This window comes from Andrena cerasifolii, chromosome 6 (assembly GCF_050908995.1).
Source record: "Andrena cerasifolii isolate SP2316 chromosome 6, iyAndCera1_principal, whole genome shotgun sequence".
Taxonomy (NCBI): domain Eukaryota; kingdom Metazoa; phylum Arthropoda; class Insecta; order Hymenoptera; family Andrenidae; genus Andrena; species Andrena cerasifolii.
This window is the reverse complement of record NC_135123.1, coordinates 3,617,132-3,638,759: the sequence shown is the minus strand read 5'-3', so window position 1 is coordinate 3,638,759 and position 21,628 is coordinate 3,617,132. Positions and strand designations below refer to the sequence as shown.

The window sequence follows — 21,628 nt, the reverse complement described above, 5'->3', positions numbered from 1 at the left end:
ACGTGACAGTAGGAATACTAGATGTTATTAATTGCCGTGTATTCTGTGGCAGCATTTAAATCGAACACAATCCTTAAATGACCGAATATTTTGTTTATCCGAAACACTATTGTAAATGTATTTTAAAAGTATGTATTACGTATTTCTTATCTTCCAATCAGAGTAACTTGTGCGTCTAGAGTGCTAATCGGGTTGAGCTTATTACAGACTAGTATCTAAACTAGGTAAAGTAAACAGAAAGATAGAACTGGGAATAAAAACTGAGAAGGTATATGTACTGCTTTTATATATTTCGTTACATGTATTCATTCGTTAATAATAATTAATTAACAATAATAATAGTTATATAATACAATGAGAGTAATAATTAATAAGAAACTAATTATCTTTTCTTCCTGTGACAGCTGCCTCAATGCCCTAAAGTTCCTAGCAGTCCTACAGAGTTCGTATTTTGGTATTTGAAACGAAACAGATTTCGTGGAAATAGAAGTATTTGTGCTTTTATCATTGTTATAAACATGTTGGACATGTACGTCACCTTCATTGTTCTATTGATTACATTTCCCCCGTATTTTTTCCCCTTTCTCCTTCTTTGTCAATCGCGTGTTAAATAACAATAATCGGTTAAATAGTTTATATATAACTTACTCAACATTTAAGCCCTTTCACAAAACGTTCTTCCTATGATTTATTTTTTTTCACATAAATCATGTAAGTAGTGTTTGTGATTATTAAAAAAGTGTTAGAAAACCACATGAAACTTTTACCATAAGCGTGGACGTCAAAGTCGTTCATAAAAACAGTTTCGATCACAAACATTTTTTTAGCTAAATCTTCCACTAACTCATACTAATATGATTTATATTAAAAGTGGTTCCAACTTCTACATTAACCGTGCAAATCGTAGATATTTATGCAAGAGTTTGGTAAACGCTTGTTTAAATATTATAAAAGCTATATGCAATATGTAAGAAGCTACATTTCTAAAGAGATACATGAATATTCCTACACAAATATTTTAGAGCGTCATGCAGCAGAATAACATCTACGATATTTTTGCGATTAGTTTTCAATAGCAATCTAGAAGTCTGATTAACATGTGGATTATTTAAACATATACTTTTCATATTCGTGTCATTTAGAAGCAACACAAGTCCATGGAAAAAACTGTATTCTTTCGAAATGGAAGTAATTTGCACGTCCTTAATTTTTGAAGTCAAGCGAAAAGTACACGCGTTCCATTTTACTAACGGTATTAAATGTTAGTAATGCTCATTGCTGTAGAACAGCGCTGTCCAAGGTCGCTCCCGCGGGAGCTTGGGGTTCTCCCACTCTCGTCCGCGTTGTCAGGGATACCGCGCGACTAGAGTTAAGAGCGATGGGGCCGCAGTGATGGAGGGGGAAACACCTACAGGAGCAGTGGTAATGTGTGCGTGACTGACGCAGGCGCAGTTCATGCACCACATAACCACCACTCCTGTAGGTGTTTCCCCCTGCATTCACTGCGGCCCCATCGCTCCTAACTCTGCGCGCGACGCTAAAGAGGCGACCATGACAGACCAGCGTCTTCGTCGTCGAGCGAGCTCGGACGCCTGATACATGTGTATTAGTGACACGTGCCGTCACAGCCAGCCAATGCTACTATTTCCCGCGAATTTCGGATTATTCGTCTTTTGTTTAACGTCTGACAGGGATCGGCGGGCTTCAGCTACCGCTGATGGAGGAGGAAACACCTGCAGAAGTGGTGGTAATGTGTGCGTGACTGACAGGCGGCTCGCCGGACGCGGCACTAACACATAAATACGACGTGCGTAGCACTCGAGCCCTCCTAACCGCGAAGACGCTAGCCCGGCTAGCCCGTCATGGCAGCCTTCTTAGCGTCGCACGGTCTCCTTGACATCGGAAGGCACGCTGCGCGAGAGAAAGATTGGAAGAAGAAGCAGGCGCGTGAGGGGCCCCCACGCTGGACAGCGCTGCTGCAGAACAGCGCTGTCCAAGGTCGCTCACGCGTGAGCTTGGGGTTCTCTCACTCTCCTCCGCGTTATCAGGGATACCGCGCGACTCTAGTCGGGCTAGCCCGTCATGGCAGCCTTCGTAGTGTCGCGCGGTCTCGTTGACAACGGAAGCCACGCTGCGGGAAAGGTAGATTGGAAACAGAAGCAAGCGCGTGAAAGACCCCTACGCTGGACAGCGCTGCTGTAGAAGCTTGAAAAAAAGCGAAAGATAAAAACACTCGATATTACGTTTTATGCTTTTAAGCTTTCAAGGATAGATGTTCAACAATATATCATGAAAAAGTGATTAATTTTGAAGAAATGTAATTTGAAATTGTCCTGATCACGTGTCCAAAAGAAGAATGTGGTCTTTCGCTGAAATGCCGAGCACTTTTTAATGCGGTTGTTATATTCACGGTTGTATCGAAATTAATTTAAAGGATCCACCTCAACGTAATCGTAGATAAATGATGATGGTGTATTAGCAGCATCCACCAATATTTCAGTCGACGTCAATTCAATGTTTGGATTACACCAGCCATTGATATCAGTTCCCCCAATATCCAGACCAAGTCGTAAATTAGCTGGTGTGTTACCAGTAACAAAATGGTCTTCGGTCAAGGGCAAAGCGTCTTTTAACAAAAGCCTGTAAAAACGTGTCACTTGTACAGGCAAGAAATATTTTGCATTACTTGAATATAAATCAATACTACTCGCATACGGAATGCATTAAGCAGCTGTTACGCGACATTTGATTAAGCATAAAAATATTGTGCAGTTTCGTACCAAATGCTTTCATCAGCAACAACGTGAACCTTAGGTACAGGGAATCCATTAAACGGAGAAGCAACTGGTAATGTGTATGCCCCCATGTTTTCAAAAATTATCCAATCACCAAGATCCATCTCATGCAACAAAACGTTTTCCACGACTTGATCCAAACCATCGCAAGTTGGTCCCCAAATGCTTGAGGGAATCATCTTTCCACAACCTTTCTGTTAATGCCAAAATATATATTATTAGAAACGACTCATCTTCCCACACTTTCGCTGTTAAAACGCAAAATGTTTATTATTAGAAAGAATGGACAGTTTAACTGATAGTTAGAAACAAGAAATAAGTAGAACAATATTTGCCCAAGTATTACAATTTAGGGACGTAGCATTATTTACCGTTAAAGGCAAAGGAGTTACATGTTGGTGGTCATAGAGTAGACAATTGAAGGAACCATAAACGCCATCATTGATATAATACATATTGTGCGTAATTGTGTTTGGTGAATTTTCATCGCCACGCACTGAACGTTTGCTATGAATGCTAGTTGCAAGTGTGAATGCAGATGCAACATAAAAACGGCCAGGTTCGGCAATAACATGAACGGCATCGGCTGAAAATAATCGTTATAGGTAAACGAACGCGAAAATAGTGACCGCTCCTAAGTAACGGAAGTATCTACTTACTGTTGAAATATTCGTCAAGTGCCTTATTAACAACGTCAGCAATTTTATCAATGCTGGTACCTTTGTTTCCAGGGTACCCACCGCCAATGTCTAATAAATATGGTTTGTAGCCAAGATCTGTAGCTAAATCAAACAATGTTTTAGCATGGCGTATAGCTCGATAAAACACGGGTGGATCTTGACAACCAGATCCAACGTGAAAACTGACACCAATAACATTGAGTCCTAACATGCGGGCAAGGCGCAGAAGATTGGGAGCTTCATATATAGGATCACAACCAAATTTCATGCCCAATTGACATTGAGCTAGTTCTGCATCACAACGAATTCTAATGACGATCTGAAATAAATAAAAACCATAAGCTTACATGTAACATTAACCCTTTCGTTACGGCGTACATTTCTGCGAAAGTGCTTTTTCAATTTTTTTTTTTTTTTAAATTTCGGAGATGCTGACTAAAGTCGACGCTAGGATCGGCAGCGCGTTCCGTGACGCCGACTAAAGTCGGCGCTCGTACACACAAGTCGTCGCATGGGTGCCGATTATAGTCGGCGCTCGTAGCGAAAGGGTTGAAAGATGTGTGTAAAATTATATTTAAAATTGACAATTAAAGTATGTGTAAATGCATTATATTTTTTATTACTTTAACATCTGGATAGAGTTTCTCGATCTTATGCAATTCACTTTCATTGTCCACTGTCATCGTATCCACCCCAACAACAGCAGCATGACGAATATGTGATGCTGGCTTAGCTGGATTGGCAAAGATGATTCTTGACGAGTCTACTCCAACACTTAATACTTTGTTAATCTCCGTCTACAAATAACATTAATAATGTATGGTATTTCAATGACATTACATATCTCAGGTATTGATTACCTAATATTCTTCACACACTATTAAATTACACTTACTTTAGATGCGCAATCGAAACCAATACCTAGTGCAGCTAGTACCTCAATTACAATTAAATTGTCATTACACTTTACGGCTGAAATTTACGAAAGATGTTACTTCATTTTCAACTCGCAACAGGGCATTCATTACTCGTAATATTGTTTAATTATCTCACCATAATATGGGCTAACGCGCGGCATTTTTTCCTTCCAAATTTGATATTTCCGGACAATGTCTCCAATATCGAGTACATAAAAAGCCTCTTCTTGGAATCCACTGAGCGCAATATCTTTGATGACGCTCATTACGTTCGACGCACTGTCCAGTACATGGATACGTTCGTTCAAATTTGTGACCTTCATGTTGATTATTTTATAATTTTTTAAAGGATAATCTGTAGGTGCTAGGCAGCAAACTAAAATTTACAAATTCTTAGTATTAAACTGAGAAACAGACATTCCTCTGTGATCCCTTGATTCATTAAATATAGCTACTCACGAGGCAGCTGTCAACAAGAATTGGGTGAGTCGTTAGGAGGCGGGTTAAGACAAAATCACTATGGGGGTGCTAGCAAAGCCACGGGGGCTCTGCGTTCAGGGCCAACTTCCAGTTGCCGCGGTTATTCACACACCCACCAATAGACTGGCCCACCAGCCTATCGCAGATAGAACCCTGTAATGGATAATACTTGTCATTAATGCTATTATTTTAATTATTACATTACATATCGTACTGAACAATATTTTATACAATAAATGAAATTAAAAGCTTATACGTTCATACATTTCAAGCTGTTAATGCATATAATGCTCATAACTAATACATAAAGACATATCAAATTTATGCCATTAATATAATGCGTTAATATGGAACTGTAATATTTCTCAGAAGTTCCAGATTAACAATTTCTTTCAACAGTAATGTTCTAAGAAGAAAATATAATGCTATCTCAGTGGAGGATGTTTTTATACCGATTTACGAATGATATCAGACAATAGTGTATGTGCATAACCAGTGGCGGATTTAAGAAAAAAGGCCCAGGTGGCAAACGTTCCGAGGGGCCCATTTTTTCGAGAAAATGAAGAGATAGTTTACTAAAAACGGGCCAAGTGTAGTAGTATGAAAAAAGAAATGTAGTGTTTCACCTACATCTAATCATCATTTTTTTTGGTGATGGGGCCCTGGCGGGCCTTCTGGGCAGGGGCCCAGGCGGCAACTGCTCATCAGCCACCCTGTTAAATCCACCACTGCACATAACTTTGTTGATTTCTGTTTGTATAATCCAGTTGAATAAATAGTGAGTTGCATTTAATACTGGTGAAATTAATTGTTCTAATGCAAACCATGTATTATAACGTACTAGCTTTAATACTCTGCTTCGCCCGAAATTTAGATTCAGATTTTATAAAAAAAAATTTTTTGTATTTTTTTTTTTAAATAGTCACATTCATCGGGATTAGTCAAACATAATGAACTGTGGCATATTTTGTGATCCCAGAGTTTATCGGTCGAAAGTTCTTAGACGACAGGCAAACACACAAACATATTAGAAGCTTTCTGCTTTATATATTAAGATAATGAGAATATAACGCTAGCAAATAATTTACAGAAAGTGAAGCTCTTTTACAGAACATATGTGTAACATTTAATATACATAATGAAATATTATTCGAGCACATAGAATTAATACCACCAACTTTAATTTATCTTATCATATTTTATCAGTATTAATTACATATATTTCTTGACAGACTTACAAGATAATATCTTACATCAAGGAAATGCATGAATTTAGCGTTAACTTTTATTTAAATTTTTATAACCACTTATGTGCCTAACAAATCCCAGCATGGTGAAACAATTCCTTATAAATTCAATCGCAAAACAAATTATGGATCGATACAAGAATAGACGTGACAGCTAGTGTAAAAAGAGAAGGTTTGCATGACTCACCTGATTTTTAATTCTTGTAGCTTTTATAACACGTATACACCAATAAAAGAGTTTGAAGTGAAAGATTGGGTTTGCCGAATGTTTGTAAAACAACTATATTCGTAATTATTTTAAAGGAACGTACAGTAGAGACAGAAGAAACAATTGTGTAACGACACTATTTTACAATTGTAAAATAATGTTCGACGAGCAACAGCTGTGGGCTGCGAGGAACACGGGACAATACTGAACCTGAAGCAACTATTTGGGCCACTATTTATATGAGAAAGATAAGTACTATCAGGCAGCCTTTGCGTGGTACCAAGTCTACTTCATGGAACAAAGCTTATCTGACGGCCAAGAAATACACGGTTCACAGAGATCCAATTGGACATGGAGGGGTAATGCACACGCCACTCAGAGATCAAGTCTTCATTGGGGGCATGGAAATACCACGCTTAATCTATACTACGCTGTTCAAAATTGTTAATCACAATCATTCATCAAAATCATTTGACTGATGCCTGATACCATCTGTGTAACATTTACAGCCAAAATACAGGTGTGCATTATACAATTTTATATATATATGTGTATATATATATCAGTGTTATTTATTTAGAAATGATATACATATACATCACAATATATCTTTAGATTTTATAATTTACTAATACGGATATATAACATTTGATTCCTTCTATATCAGTGTGATCAATAAAGTTATGTATATATCTCATTTCTAAATAAATAACACTCTGCTTGATCACACGAATCAAATGTTATAAATCCGTATTAGTAAATTATAAAATCTAAAGATATATTGTGATGTTTAATAAACATTTAATTAACACACGCCAAAAATAATTTTTGAAAGAAAATATGTGTTTGATTATTATAAGTATATTTCAATTATACATGAAGTATATTAAATAATGACGTATGTACATACAGCGGTGGATTTAAGAAGAAAGGCCCAGGTGGCAAACTTTCTGAGGGGCCCATTTTTTCGAGAAAATGAAGAGGTAGTTTACTAAAAAGGGGTAGGGGGAGTTGGGGCACTTTGATGTAGGGGGCACAATGAAACATTAATATTATCTTGTATCAGCTTGTAATCGTATATCATCTTTCAAGATCATAGAGTATACTGTTTTGTGATCATTTTTTGAACTTCTGACTGTTTCTAGATATCAAGAGAATAATGTTTCATTGTGCCCCTTGCACCGAAGTACTCTAACTCCCCCTAAATGTATAGAAAAGTACAGAAAAAATATAGCCCTTGGATAAAATCATAATTTTTTTTTTTAAGATAAGGCCCTGGGGGCCCTTCTGAGCAGGGGCCCATTTTTCGGGAAAATGAAGAGGTAGGTTAATAAAAACGGCCTCAGTGTAATAGTACAGAGAAAAATATAGTTTGGATAAAATCATATTTTTTTTTTAAGAATAGGGCCCTGGGGTGGGGCCTTCTGGGCAGGGGCCCAGGCGGCAACTGCTCACCGGCCGTCTGTTAAATCCGCCACTGTGTACATAGTGTATATTTTCCTTACAGAAGCTAAAAATAGGACTATAGAGATATTTAGTAATCCGTTTATTTTTATCATTAATAATTCATTTCTTTTAATAAATATGCATAATTTGTATCAAACTACTCGTTCATCTTACATTTAATAATGTAATACATGCATGTGTGACAAGCAGTCACAGCTTAAACGCAGTTAAGGTGAAAAAAATCGATTTATACTTTTCCATGTTCTTATATAGGCAAAAGTATCATTCATAAAATTCAACTTTCAAAACGATTTGAAAGGTAAAATGTTCGTAAATATGGCAGTGAAGAAATTAACAGTTCTTCACGAAATGCTATCAATTAATTGTTTGTACAAGCTTCATTACTAAAAAATATATACTGTGATATACCTAAAATAAAATACGTAACATCATCCAGCTGGAAATACAAACAGAATGCAGACGGAATACGCTATGGAGTACATAACCTTAAACGCGCTTATCTACAAAAGTAATTCTCGCAAATTAGCCTCTTTTTAGCAGAGCATATGTATGTACACATATCCGAAATGTGTGAAACTACGGATGAAATTTCATCTGTTACTTAGCTCTCAGAGATCGATATGTGGCACGCGCTAAAATTATATCATTATTTTTATTATTATTTTGAAACATATCAGAAGCCAGTAGAAAACATTTACAGCATGTTATTATCCATTTGAAGAATATTCAGCAACTGAATCTTTATTATGCCTGCGTATTAAAATTTAAAAGAAATCCTGATGATTCATTACGATTTTACTAGTTTGCACAGGAAATACCAGACCGGGTTAGGTAAAACCAGCTTCAAGATAACACAGTATTGAAATACAAACTACTCTGCAAACATGTCACCAGGATAGTACAATGTTTGCGAATAAGCCATACTATTATGGTAACGTCGTGTATTGTACTGAATGAATACATAATTCGAACTGGCATCAATTAACGTCACATAGAACGTCAGATACGGAGCGTTAATGAAATTATCGAGAAACACGTTAGATAATGCAGAAACTACGAAAGACAATTAACGAAATGATTGCGCATAATAAGGAAATGTTCTAATAGGAAAATCGTGAAAAGCATGATTCATCTCTCGCTCAAGAGAGATTTAGTGTTGCATTAGACAATATTGAACGTCGATAAATCTATCCTTATATATTACAGTAAAGACCGTGTGACTCAGTGATAAGTAAGATTTTCACGTAACGAAAGATACCCTGCAGCGATACAGCTATACCGTGCACCGAGAGAGTACGGTGCCGAATATAGTTTAACGTATTTACGTACCTTATCAAATGATCGCCACCCTACGGGTCGGCACGCGGTTATTGACGGAATGATGGAAGTTTTCGGTGACTGGATCTCAAAAATCAGTCAAATCGGTCGATGAGGGTTAAAGCTTCGTTCGTGTGGCGACCAGTGCCTGTCGAATTCTCTCGCGACCAATTCTCCGTAAAAGTTGTCGCGAAAAAACATTCGTTTGCTCGTTCGTAACCACTTTAGAGTTACGAGCAAATTTGGACGCGCCGGTCAGATACTCGATAATCGTGTTTTATTTCGTGCAAAATTCGTAAAATCTGGTGGAACCCGCAGAATTTCCTCCCACGGACACACCACCGAGCACAAGAGCTCTTAGAAGGGTTCGCAAATGCATTCAGCAGGAAACACGTTCGATTTTGTAACTCGAACTTCGAGATTTCAACCCTCGATAATCGCCTGTATGAACAATCGATCATTCAATTTTAAATAAAAAATTTCAATGCACCAAAACGCAGAATACCAGTGTTACAATACCGCGTGGTAACACGTGAACGTAGCTTTATGTTAGATGGCTCTATATAGCAAAGTTTGTTGCGGGGCCGGCTGGGAATTCTGATGGTTTGAGGGAATTTCTATGTGGTCCGGTGTCCGTTGAGCCCTGATGAGCTCTGCTCCCGAAACGTGTGAAGTGAATTGAACGAAACTTGTAACGAATAACTTTAAACCAAATAAAGCTTATTGAACTGAACTAGATTAAATTATAGAATATTATCCGGAGCTATTAAGAAACGAAACAAAGATATTTTAGGATTGATTCAAGCTGGACTTTATTGTAACGCGTCAGTGCTCTAACAACGTCGGTGATGAATTGCGAGGCGAAGAAACAGGCTTCTTCATACGTTCGTTCCTCTTTTTTAATCAATACATTGTTTTTCGAGCGATAACGAAGGAGGTGAAGACAAATTTTTAATGTAATATACTTCATCTTTAACTCTTTTCTGTTCGAACTTTGCGCGTTAAGAGCTTGCGCTAAACGCCGCTAGGGCGAGGATCGCAACTCGCAACTAGTGATCCTCTAGGGAGTGATCGGTATAACCGCAGCCATCTTGGAGCAAAACCGGAAATAAACATATCTATCTCTTTCTATCAGAATTTCTTTCTCTCTTTCTGTCAGTATTTCTGTCTCTTTCTATCAGTATTTCTGTTTCTTTCTTTTTTACTTAGTCATGCCTATAAGAAAGCCGGGCAGATCATACACCATCATTCTCGAATACCGGCGTTTTTTGACGAAGGAAATTTATATTTTCGACTTGAACTTGAATATGCCAAGAAATGGCTCGATCAATCGCTATTGCAAGACGTTCTTCTTTTTTATGAAGAAACGAAAATATTGATCAGCATGAAAATAGACTTTCTCAAATGAGAACAAGAACAGCAGCTACTCGACGGGGGCTTCTTTTCTCAAAATACTTAAATTCATTAAAAGATTATTAATTCTAATAAACACAAATCAAGCCACGCTTAATATCTTTAAAGAGCTGACCGCGCCTGTGTCAGTCACGCACACATTACCACCATTCCTGTAGGTGTTTCCCCCTCCACTCACTGCATTTAATCGCTGTGAACGCTGCTTCTCTCGCTCGCACGATGTCTTTCTCTCTCGCACGATGTTGGCGACAGTTTCGAGCTCTCAATGAGACCTCCATGTCTGTATGCTTTAAGGGAGATTGAAACTGAAGAAAGGGGGAACTTCGTGAAGTTGTTGGTTTTTCTTATTCTTATGTAATGAAATTGTGCAATGAGAAATATGCATGGCTGGGTAATTAAACACTCGTTATCATTGTAGTTTTTATTAATCATCACCGAAAATATGTAAACGCTCGTTGAAAAACAAATGTTATTTGTTTATGTTAATAACCGAAATTGAAGATCATTCATTAGCTGGATGTAAAACTGAGCAGACGTGCTTTCGTGATTCAAAAAGACTCTTGATTGTATTTAAAGTTCGAGTTATTAAGTTTAATTAAAGTTATCAGTTCAAGTTCCCAGTTAAGTGTTGTTGTTGTTTATTTAAAGATTTTCTAATAAACACTATATCTACCACGACCAAAGTGCTTTAGCACTTCGCGGGCAGCAACCCTGCTTCATAAGAAATTCAGCGAGCAGCCACGCAACACAAGAAATTATACAGAAGAAAAATTCCTAGATATAGTCAGAAGTAGATAATTGTGGTCACGGTGTAATAGACAGGTGTTCTGACTCCTGTCCAGAATGTGTGACTTTTTCGTCCTAGTTCTTCTGGCGACCGGCAAATTTCGTGGCTGTTGTAAAGGCATTTATATATATATACAGGCCTGGTATGAAATTCCTACTCGTAGTGGAAGGGGAACACGCCACGGATGCGCGTGATGACCCCGTGACGTCAAACCAATCGACGCCAAGGTTCAGTCGGATGACAGCGTCATCACGCGCATGCGTGGAATATTCCCCCTCCATTACGCGTAGGATTTTTCTGGCAAGCCCAGTAATACCATTAAAATCTCTACTACCACAATCTCATTAACACAGATGTATATACCTTCTAAGGCACGACGCCTCTCGCGGCGGCTAGGGGAATTATAAAAAAAATCGGCACACAAAATCACTTGGGTAAAAGGTACATACAGAATCAAAACACCTGTCTATTTAACCGTGATTGTGGTGACATCACGGCGACGCCTAGGGTATTTAACACTAGTCGGTGAGCGTAGCCCGAAAGTGACGACCCGATTGTGGTGCCACCGAGCGGTTCTAGTATGAAGGAGTAAGCTAGGACTGCGAGGACCCGCCAGTTCTCTACAGTTCTCGAAGAGACTCAGTCGATTTCAAGAAATAAAGTTGTATCGTTATCAGTGGTGCCTTTGTATATATAGACCTTCGTATATATTCCCGTACCTACATAATTTTTTGAATAGAAGAATATGTTAAGAAAAAAAATTAACGCATGGTTTTGGAATAAATTGAATATAACATTTTTAATACAGGTAGCGGTTGATAAAAAGTAATTGAAAATTATGTATATTTATTCTATGAAATACTACAGTAAAGTTCATTACTTGATTCACTGTTTAAATAACATGCAAATGTTCACCAAGAGGAGTTCATGAAAAAAGGAAAAAAATGTAACAGAAAAATACCTTCCTGAAGGTTCTCTTGTTTGTAGTTCGGAACCTATGACCTGTTTCTACTATAACATATGAAAAATCGCCACAATTTGAATGTATGTTTCTGTATTAAGAATATATTATAATAAAAAAATTGATATGCTTAATTGTAAGTTAAATTATTGATTTTAAAGCATTGTTGTACATGTCTACAAGTATTTTTGAAAAAGATGTCTGTGTCGCCTGTTAATAGATTATCTATTCATTTTGAGCTTGTTTTCATTCAAAAGATGCTTATCCAGGTCGTGACCTTTCCTGGTGAGTAGAACTGCAGAAATGGGTGGGACAATATAAAATTCTCTAAATAGTCATAGTATACACTATTTTAAATTATTATCAGAAAATAATATATAAAACAATGGTACATATATATTCTCAGCCAACAGCAGAGTACATTATATAATATATTCAAAATGCATTTATCATTATAACAAAGTCATATGTATCTATTACATATATTTGTTAATCTTTTAAATATTAATAATAAATTCCTTATATCTAAATAATAATTAAAAATCTATAATTATTGTGTCTTCATAGGAGTTGCAGTTACGTATCTTGCAATAGTTCGAACAATCATTGCAGCACTAAAAGAAAATTAATTAGATTAAGAAATTATTCATTTTTATTAATCCTGGAATGCTATTAGGTTATATAAAATAGTACCTCAAGAAGGTAATTATCCCAGCTGGCATTATTTTGCCAGTATTATAAAAGCGATAACCCATAATTCCGCCAAGAGTTGTGCTTGCCCCTAAAAAGACTCCCACATTGGCAGGATCTGTTGAGGTTTGGTAAGCTCCATAACCCAGAATTGATCCAAACAGAAGTCCAGCACCCAGGGAAGGAATTGAACCTTTAGGAAATAAATTTATTTTATTTCCAACAAACATAAGTCAGCTGCAAAATCTCTGATTTCATAAAAACTTTTTCTGGTGAATCTATCACAGAAATGAGCGAAGGCATATCCAAATATTCATACTAATCTGTGTTGCTTGTAGAATTCGTTATCATTAATGTTTCATAAATTGTAATTACAACAGTTATAAGCTGCTACTGCACTAGAAAACGTTTGGCAATTAGAAGATTGATATATGTATACGTGTGATATGTAATATAATTTTATACATTGTGTATATGTATGTTTATGGCTATGAGTGGTATGTACAGTGATTCACTGTTACCATAAAAGTAGAAATAAAGTTGATGTAAATTAAATATTATAAAAATAATTGTACAAGGCATATTGATCTTAACCCTTTGTGGTCACAGCTTCTTATAATCACAAGTTGGTCTCAAGGAGTTCACTATACCCCAGTGTCATTTTTTGAGTTACCATTTTCGTATTTTTGAATCTTTTAACTTTTCAGTGATAATTGTACGTTCGTAATACTTATACAATCATGGTCTAATAGTCTTTTTCTAGAAATGTAAATTTTGATATGATAAAATTTGTAGTTGAAAATGAGCGATTTTCCACGGTTGTGGGGAAAAAAGCGATTTTTTTATTTTTTTTTTTCTTGCGATAAATCCCCTTTAGAAGTTGTAAAGACACGAAATTTTAATTCGAAAATTATTCTTGGGGTACAATACACCCTGTGTGACCACGAAGGGTTAATGATCTTACATTTGGCTATTGAAACAAGTGAATAAATACATTTGTACTAACATCACTTAGGTCATTTACCAACTTTAACATATCCTACTTTAGTCCATAAATATTTCAAAGGAATCAATAAATTTGAACTATTTTGTTCAAGTGCTGTTATCTTAATATACAAAGCAGAAAGTGTTTGTGTGTTTGTCTGTCGCCTAAAAACTTTTGAATGGTAAACTCTGAGGTCACGAAATGTGTTACAGCTCATTATCCCTAATTAATCCAGGTGAATGTGACTATCTCGAAAAAATTTTTTTTTTTATAAAATCAGATTGTAAATTTTCGGCGAAGCCGAGAAGTAACGTTAGTATTCAAATAAGTACAGACTAAAAAATATGGCACAAAACAAATTAAATAATAAACATGTATTAAATAATATATAATAAATATAATATAAAGTTTAATAGAAATTAATAGCATGTTAAGTTCTCAGTACTTTGGTCTACAGCTAAAAGGCTATAATCAATAACTATGCATCATGTGACAAAGTGCACACCTTCTCAGTTATCTTATCTTCTTCTCAAATGATTTCCAACAACTTTATTTTTATGCTTAAATGAAAATGTACATGTTTGATTCACTCAATAAGTAACATAAAAAATGTACAATAAATTTGATAATAAGTCATGTATTCTTGCACTTAATACTTAAGAAGTCATTACTCTCAATATTCGTCTGATCGAACCGAATAAATTTTTCCTGCTACGTGTTTTTGTGCTGTCAAAAGGCACAGAGATATGAAAATGCTGATCATCTTCCCAAAGCAATAGCAAGATATAATTGTTATAATTTCAATTTATAAAATTTGAATGTTAAACAGCTCTACAAGGAATATGTACATTGGCACCAATGCTTGGATATGCCTTCACGCACTGATTGTTGTCTTAGATGCACCACAAGAAGTCTGGCTGAAATCAGTGACTTTACACCTGTGGCTTTGCCTAAGTATAAATAGGTGTTTGTTTGTTACCCACTACTTTTGAAAGTTAAGAATGTTATCAATAAAAAATAAATAGTACAAACAGTTACGTGAAATGAATGATAGTAAAATTATATTCAGTGGCTCATAGCCATAATCGTACTCTTTAAAATCGCATAACTTTTTAAAATTAATCCAAACGACTTGAGTTTTTTTAGAAGCTAGAAGCATTAGTTTGCTAAGTGACGTGATTCGTCGTGTTGAAAAAAATGCACTTGGTTGGAATAGCAAAAAAAAAATAGAAAAGGTCTTTTTTCAACTTTTTTTCGTGAGCCTGTAATGAAAATTCAAAAAAACTGAAGTAAATTGTATACGTGTCTAAAATTTCATCAAAACCGGTTAACTTTGCTCTGAGCTATAAACGCTTATAGATCGCAGAATAAGGTCGAGAATCGCTGATTTTGGGAATTTCGCGATTCTCGACCTTTTCTTTTTATTTTGCTATTCCGACCAAGTGCATTTTTTTTCAAAACGACGAATCACGTCACATAGCAAACTAATCCTTCTGGCTTCTAAAAGAAAACTCAAGTCGTTTGGTTTAATTTAAAAAAAGTTATGCGATTTTAAAGAGTGTACGATTATGGCTGTGAGCCACTGTACATGGTATCTGCTGTTACCATATATAAATAATAATTCGTCTATCATTTAATAAATAAAATGACTATTGTCAACAGAATTAAAGCTTACTTGATTTTACATAACCGAGTATACCACCAGCCGCCACTGTTGCAGCATACGTATATCCAAGTATATCTACAGGCATTCTGTATTATATTATATTCTTGTTACTTCTCGTGAAATGTGTTTAAGACTTGCGTTATCACTGTCGTGTTACGAATGATAAACAGACTATATTTATTTTTTGCACATCATAGCTTTAGCCTTGGTGTATTAGTTTCATATAGAGTGGTTTTTCAAGTTTTGCTTTATTACGAATGTTGTGCAACCTGTTACGCCTGAAACAACTGATCGGTATCAGATTTTGATATAGGATGTGTTCCAATTCACGCATTGAGTGCATAGGGTGGTATTCTCAGTCGCTACTTATTCTTAAGCAAATGCTTAAGCATGCGGCATCCTCTACTAACCTAGTAGCTAGTAAAGGATGCCGAATGGTTAAGCATTTGCTGAAGAATAAGTAGCGACTGAGAATACCACCCTATGCACTCAATGCGTGAATTGGAACACATCCTATATCAAAATAAACGTCTATAGACGTCTCTAAGACGTCTTTACGACAATAGCAGACGTCTTTAAGACGTCTTTACGACAATAGCGGACGTCTTTAAGACGTCTTGAAAGTCTGAAACAGACGTTTTTAGGACGTCTTTAAGTCGTCTGTGTGCTATCTGGGAAGATTGCGGACGCGTTATCAAAATGTTGATAAATTAATTCTGCACTAAAATAATAAGTATTAAAATAAGTATTTCGTAAGATTTATAATCGCACTTCCGTTCATATTCGCTCTCAGGGCTTGAGTGTCCGGTTTGCAAGGTCCATCGGTTTTACACCTTTGTGTTAATTACAAAATGTCTTAGTTTCTAAGAGCCAATCGCAAATTTAGTAATTAGTTAGCTAAATTCCTATTCGTCGATCCATTTCCTTTCGATTATCGATTTTTGCAAAAACAAGCGTTTAACAACGTTGCGCTGAATTTACACACCTTGGAGAAGGGATAAAAGTGAAGTTCATTTATTCAAACATCCGTTTTCAAGAAAGTATTGATTAATTTATAATCCTGAAGTTATTTATTAAAAGAATCTCTAACTATTTTCAAACCTCTCGGGCTTGTGCGAACTTCGCTTTGTTTCCCTTTCATATTACATTCGTGTTATCCGATTCGAATTTCGCGCTTCTAAAGTTTATACTACACGCCGCTAGACGGGAATTGCAACAACATCATCCTTACGTCCATACTCCGTCCTTATATCCATATGTCCATGGTCTATGGCTCTAAGGTCCCCAGATAGTACACGACGTCTACAAGCCGTCTTTAAGACCTCTTTCAGACTTTTAAGACGTCTTAAAGACGGCTTGTAGACGTCGTGTGCTATCTGGGTCTATGGACTAAATATCATAGATGGGAATGCCGTTTTTCGTAGCGTGTCTCAGCAGAAAGGGGTGCAACATAGAGATTAGTTTGGACGTGAGAACACGCCAATGCCAACCAAGGACTAAATTTGTCACGTGTTTATTTCTGGGGACATTTAACCAATCGGTGTGTAGTACGCACGGTGTAATAGACAGGTGTTCCGACTCTGTGCCTTTTACCCCAACGATTTTATGTGCCGATTTCTGTTTAGTTCCCCTGGCCACCACGAGAGGCGTCGTGACTTAGAAGGCATATACATATGTGTTAACGAGATTGTGGTAGTAGAGATTTTAATGGTTTTACTGGGCTTGCCAGAAAAATCCTACGCGTAATGGAGGGGGAACATGCCATGCATGCGCGTGATGACGCTGCCATTTGATTGAACCTTGGCGTCGATTGGTTTGACGTCACGGAGTCATCACGTGCATGCGTGGCGTGTTCCCCTTAGACTACGAGTAGGAATTCCATACCAGGCCTGTATATATATGTAAATTCCTTTACAACAGCTACGAAATCTGCCGGCCGCCAGAAGAACTAGGACGAAAAAGTCACACATTCTGGACAGGAATCGGAACACCTGTCTATTACACCGTGGTAGTACGGTACTGCGAAATTTAAATCTTTCTTTAATCTATTTTGATAATATGGTTATTATCTAATTATACTCATATTTTAAATATTGTATGTATGTACGTATGAGAAAAATACCATGTACAGAATATCTAAATTAAATTAAGATTAAATATAATGTAGACGTAAAATATGTTACATTATGAGGTAGATATTCATGTTTTTTATTAAGATGTAAAAACTGCAGGCTATTTAAAATTTAATATATTAAAATATCACAAAATTAGAATTTACGGCTTATAAATAATTATATTGCTTACCAGATATTTAAAAAATGAATATTATACAATTGTCAAAAATTCTAATAATTTTATATACATCTATGTTAAAAAATTTGCAATCTTGGCCTGGAATAAAATTGTATAAAACACAATATAAAATGTTCGTTGTGAATTAATTGTTTATTATTATAAAAACGGTGACTGACTTGTACCGTGTAATTTAGTATACTTTCATCACTTTCATGCAAGTGGCTTTAGAAGCGTTTTGTACTTATCAAACTTGAACATAAATTAAATGATATGCCACACAAGTTTTGCAACATCTAAGAAGGCACGTGTGCGCCCATATGCGCGCACCGATATTATCCTGTGTTTTATCGGATACTGTCATTTTTAGATAAAAAATTGCCTAGTCAGATATGTTACGCACGATTAGACTCGACACGAACAATTAACCGTAATTCAACGATCTATGATATCAGTGTTCGTACGTAACGCTGCAGACTAGTCATCAGCTACCCGTTCCCTAGCATTCTTTAAATTTTGCTCTCCGCTATGTTGTCGCAAAATATGTTAATATGTACTGGAAATATACTTTCCTTGAATGAGCCAAAAACAAAAGCAAACCAAAATCCTACGGATGAGGTCAGTTTTTAAAATGTGACTTTAAATCACACAGAATGCTACATAAGAATTGTGATATATCATAATTCGAAGTATAATTCTTGAGGTTATGTCGCTTTTAGTGTTTCACGATATATTTATTAGAACATATTTAACATATATTTTCAGCTAGTTGAGACATTGAAGATTGTACTCAAAGACAATGAAAGCAGTGGTGAGAATCCAGTGGTGGTATGTACGATCCTTCTTCGTGTTTGCACGTGAAATTTTTTAACAGGTTACTCGTCACTGAAAACATAATTTCAGGTTAAAGGAAAAGAGGATAATGTTTTGCAGGACATTAATAGAGAAGATGTTAAGATAACTGTGAAGGTTTTCATGTCATCACCTGATGTGAACTTATTGAAAGAGGCTATAGATCAAGGTACTGGGACCAATAAGTTATTAATTTGTGCATGAATATTATATTATATTTATTAATTTATTACACGCATATTATTGGTCACAGGTTTAATATTTAATCTCTTTTATATCCTATAGTGTGCATTTCTTTAAATACAAATGCAATCGAGTCTTTGGTAATTGCATACTCAGGCAAAGAAGGTTCAGAAGATGTATTGGCCTCTTTGAAACATTTGTGGACTGGAATAGAAGAGTACGTCAAAATTGGTAAACTGTCAAGTGTTGGTATAAGTGATGTCAATACAGATGTATTTATTGACTTGTTTCAATGGGCAAACGTAAGATCGCCGAGACATATTCTTTGTATGATTCCTTTTCACGTTACTAATTGTAAGTTCACTTCAGTTTTATTTCTATTTCTTATTTACACAGATAAAGCCGAATATTGTACAAATTAGTTTAGCTACTTGCTGTGTTGTACCACCAGCTTTACAGGCATTCACCAAAGAGAACGATGTGCAGTTACTAACACACAGTGATCCTGGTCGTAAGTCCCTCTATGTAAATACGAGGTAAGCAGAAGATCATTTACTATCGTGTTTCTTACTTGCAGAAATTCTTCCACGAGAGGAGCTAAGTGGAATATTCGATGCGGATGTAAGTCTGTATTGGATTACAAGATATCAAATTCATCTAAAATGTCGTGGTATCTTATCTTCAAAGGGTTACTTAGTATATGTTAACAAACCGACTACTTAATATTTTTTATAACAATAGTATTATAAAATAATAGGTACAAATTTGCAGATTCTAGTATGGTATATATATATACGTGCTATTAATCGATAATGAATTATTATTATTGTTAATATTACATTTATAAGATGATGTTGTACATTCGATGATTCCCCGATTTACGATTGTTAATGTGGCTAACAAATTTCTGGATTTATTAATGTCTTTTCTATGTATAAAATGGGTTTCGCATTCGTAATTAGAAAGTAAACATTTAATTGGTATAGGTTGGAGCAATTTTTTATGTCACACGATATTGCGAATCTGTTGCACCTAAGTTCTAGGCAGTAAGTAATTCTCTTGAGTACAACTTGTAAATGAACAATTATTTTCTTGACACCGTAAAATAATACATTCTATGAACGTATCCGTACATGTGGAATCTCAGACGTACGTATAAATTTTCGCCAGTAGCTAGTGCGCGCAAAAATAAACATAAAGCTGCAAAAGCGGCGCGAACACGGAGTAGCGTTGGGCACGCGCGACTCTCGAAACATTGCAGAGATGTTTAACCCATCACCGCTCAAGGTCCTTTTGAAAGAACATTAAGGGGACTAGGCAGTCAGGTCGCTCGAAAATCAAGTATCTTTTGCGAATTAATTACAAGGAGACGAATACAAATTGTGACTAGTACTTTTGGGTAATGTTTGTTAACACTATAAACAGTATAAAAAAAATTATTTGAATAATATATACGTATGTATGACAGCGCTACAGTTGCCTGATGTATAGGTGTTTTTTCTGGAGCCGCTGTAATTTTGCAGTGATTCTGCCCGTAAGAAATTGAATTGTGAAATATCCTTTGAAATTGATACTTTGCCCTGACCCCCATTCTGCCCTGAACCTATTGAAAAAGAAAAAAAATCAAAATTATAAAAATCGCGGCTGTAAAACGGCAAATTTTAAGGAAACTTGATTTTTCGCCAGGGAGAAGACCCATTTTATTTATTTTTTTTTGTGAAAATAGGAGTTTTTACAGACTTATATTTAGGTTCAGGTCGTAACTAGACATGTTTCACATATGCTCAATTTTTTTCAAATCGATTTGTACATCCGTTTTTTCGCAATCACTGCAAAACAAGGAGGAAATATGATTCCGAGAAAAACGCGTTTAAAGTTTCGAAAGAGGAATTAGTCTACCTGCGTGCGCGCAGAAACGGTTTATGACGCGATCGACCTATTCGGCTGTAAAATCCTTAATTTTGCGAATTTTAACGTCAACCAATCGGCATTTTACTCGAGAAGGGTGGTACTTTCCAAAAATACAACAGCAAAAAAAAATCGAGTTTCTGACTGCCTAGTCCCCTTAAAGAGTATTAGAATATTTCAGGCGATATTATGTGATATTTCAATGAAAAACAATTTCTAAAATTGTACATTTTATACTACTTTTAGTAAAAGAAAATTAAAGTTATTAATATCATATACCTCATTTGAAATTTTTTGTTGAAAGCGAGGTACTTATTTTTTGCAATTTATTTAAGTTAGAATAAATGCAGTACATTTACAAATACAATAAATAAATTTAATAGAAAGATTTACCTTAGTCCATTGTAGTATTTTATTTGCCGTTATGTGAAACAAGTCATGGCAGCGTACAAAGTGTAAATGATAAATGTTCTTAACGCGACCTTCTTATTTACACGTTTTAGAAAGCCAAAGATATTACCAGACTATATTAAAATACCGATGCTATAATAATATACATGGAACTATACTAATCACACCTACGAATTATTAAATAATTTTATAACATCGCATGCTTACGAAAGCCTATCTGAATGAAGGACCTATCTAATGAAAGTGAACATATGGAGTGTTTCACGGTTTGGTCTTACTTAAAGACAAGTTAATGATTACAATGGCCATTAAGTGCTAAATAACAAAGTAGAAGGGTTTTTAGGAAACCAGAGTGAACAAAATGAAAAA

The 21,628-nt window shown here is 35.8% G+C and overlaps 3 protein-coding genes across 4 annotated transcripts; 1 reads left to right on the top strand and 2 right to left on the bottom strand.

Moving 5' to 3' along the window:
• Positions 1-269: 269 nt before the first annotated feature.
• LOC143370520 (ornithine decarboxylase 1) lies at positions 270-9,480 on the bottom strand. Of its 2 annotated transcripts, none has more exons than XM_076815754.1 (10): positions 9,124-9,480; positions 4,852-5,025; positions 4,529-4,768; positions 4,371-4,447; positions 4,099-4,272; positions 3,455-3,794; positions 3,167-3,381; positions 2,781-2,989; positions 2,190-2,640; positions 270-1,271 (listed from the first exon to the last, which is right to left on the bottom strand). In XM_076815754.1, the coding sequence occupies exons 3-9, from the start codon at positions 4,713-4,715 to the stop codon at positions 2,424-2,426; spliced, it is 1,419 nt and encodes a 472-aa protein (XP_076671869.1). In that variant the 5' UTR covers positions 4,716-4,768; positions 4,852-5,025; positions 9,124-9,480; the 3' UTR covers positions 270-1,271; positions 2,190-2,423. The 2 variants fall into 2 exon arrangements, with proteins under 2 accessions (XP_076671869.1, XP_076671871.1); XM_076815756.1 differs by lacking the exon at positions 9,124-9,480 and adding an exon at positions 6,307-6,625.
• A 3,124-nt stretch (positions 9,481-12,604) lies between these two features.
• Positions 12,605-15,913, bottom strand: LOC143369934 (transmembrane protein 14C). The gene is made up of 3 exons (XM_076814445.1): positions 15,623-15,913; positions 12,966-13,155; positions 12,605-12,886 (listed from the first exon to the last, which is right to left on the bottom strand). The coding sequence occupies exons 1-3, from the start codon at positions 15,696-15,698 to the stop codon at positions 12,823-12,825; spliced, it is 330 nt and encodes a 109-aa protein (XP_076670560.1). The 5' UTR covers positions 15,699-15,913; the 3' UTR covers positions 12,605-12,822.
• A 2,276-nt stretch (positions 15,914-18,189) lies between these two features.
• On the top strand, positions 18,190-21,126 carry Gclm (Glutamate-cysteine ligase modifier subunit). The gene is made up of 6 exons (XM_076814273.1): positions 18,190-18,523; positions 18,671-18,733; positions 18,809-18,926; positions 19,043-19,242; positions 19,337-19,451; positions 19,518-21,126. Exons 1-6 carry the CDS (start codon positions 18,434-18,436, stop codon positions 19,661-19,663), a joined length of 732 nt encoding a protein of 243 aa, XP_076670388.1. The 5' UTR covers positions 18,190-18,433; the 3' UTR covers positions 19,664-21,126.
• Positions 21,127-21,628: the final 502 nt, after the last annotated feature.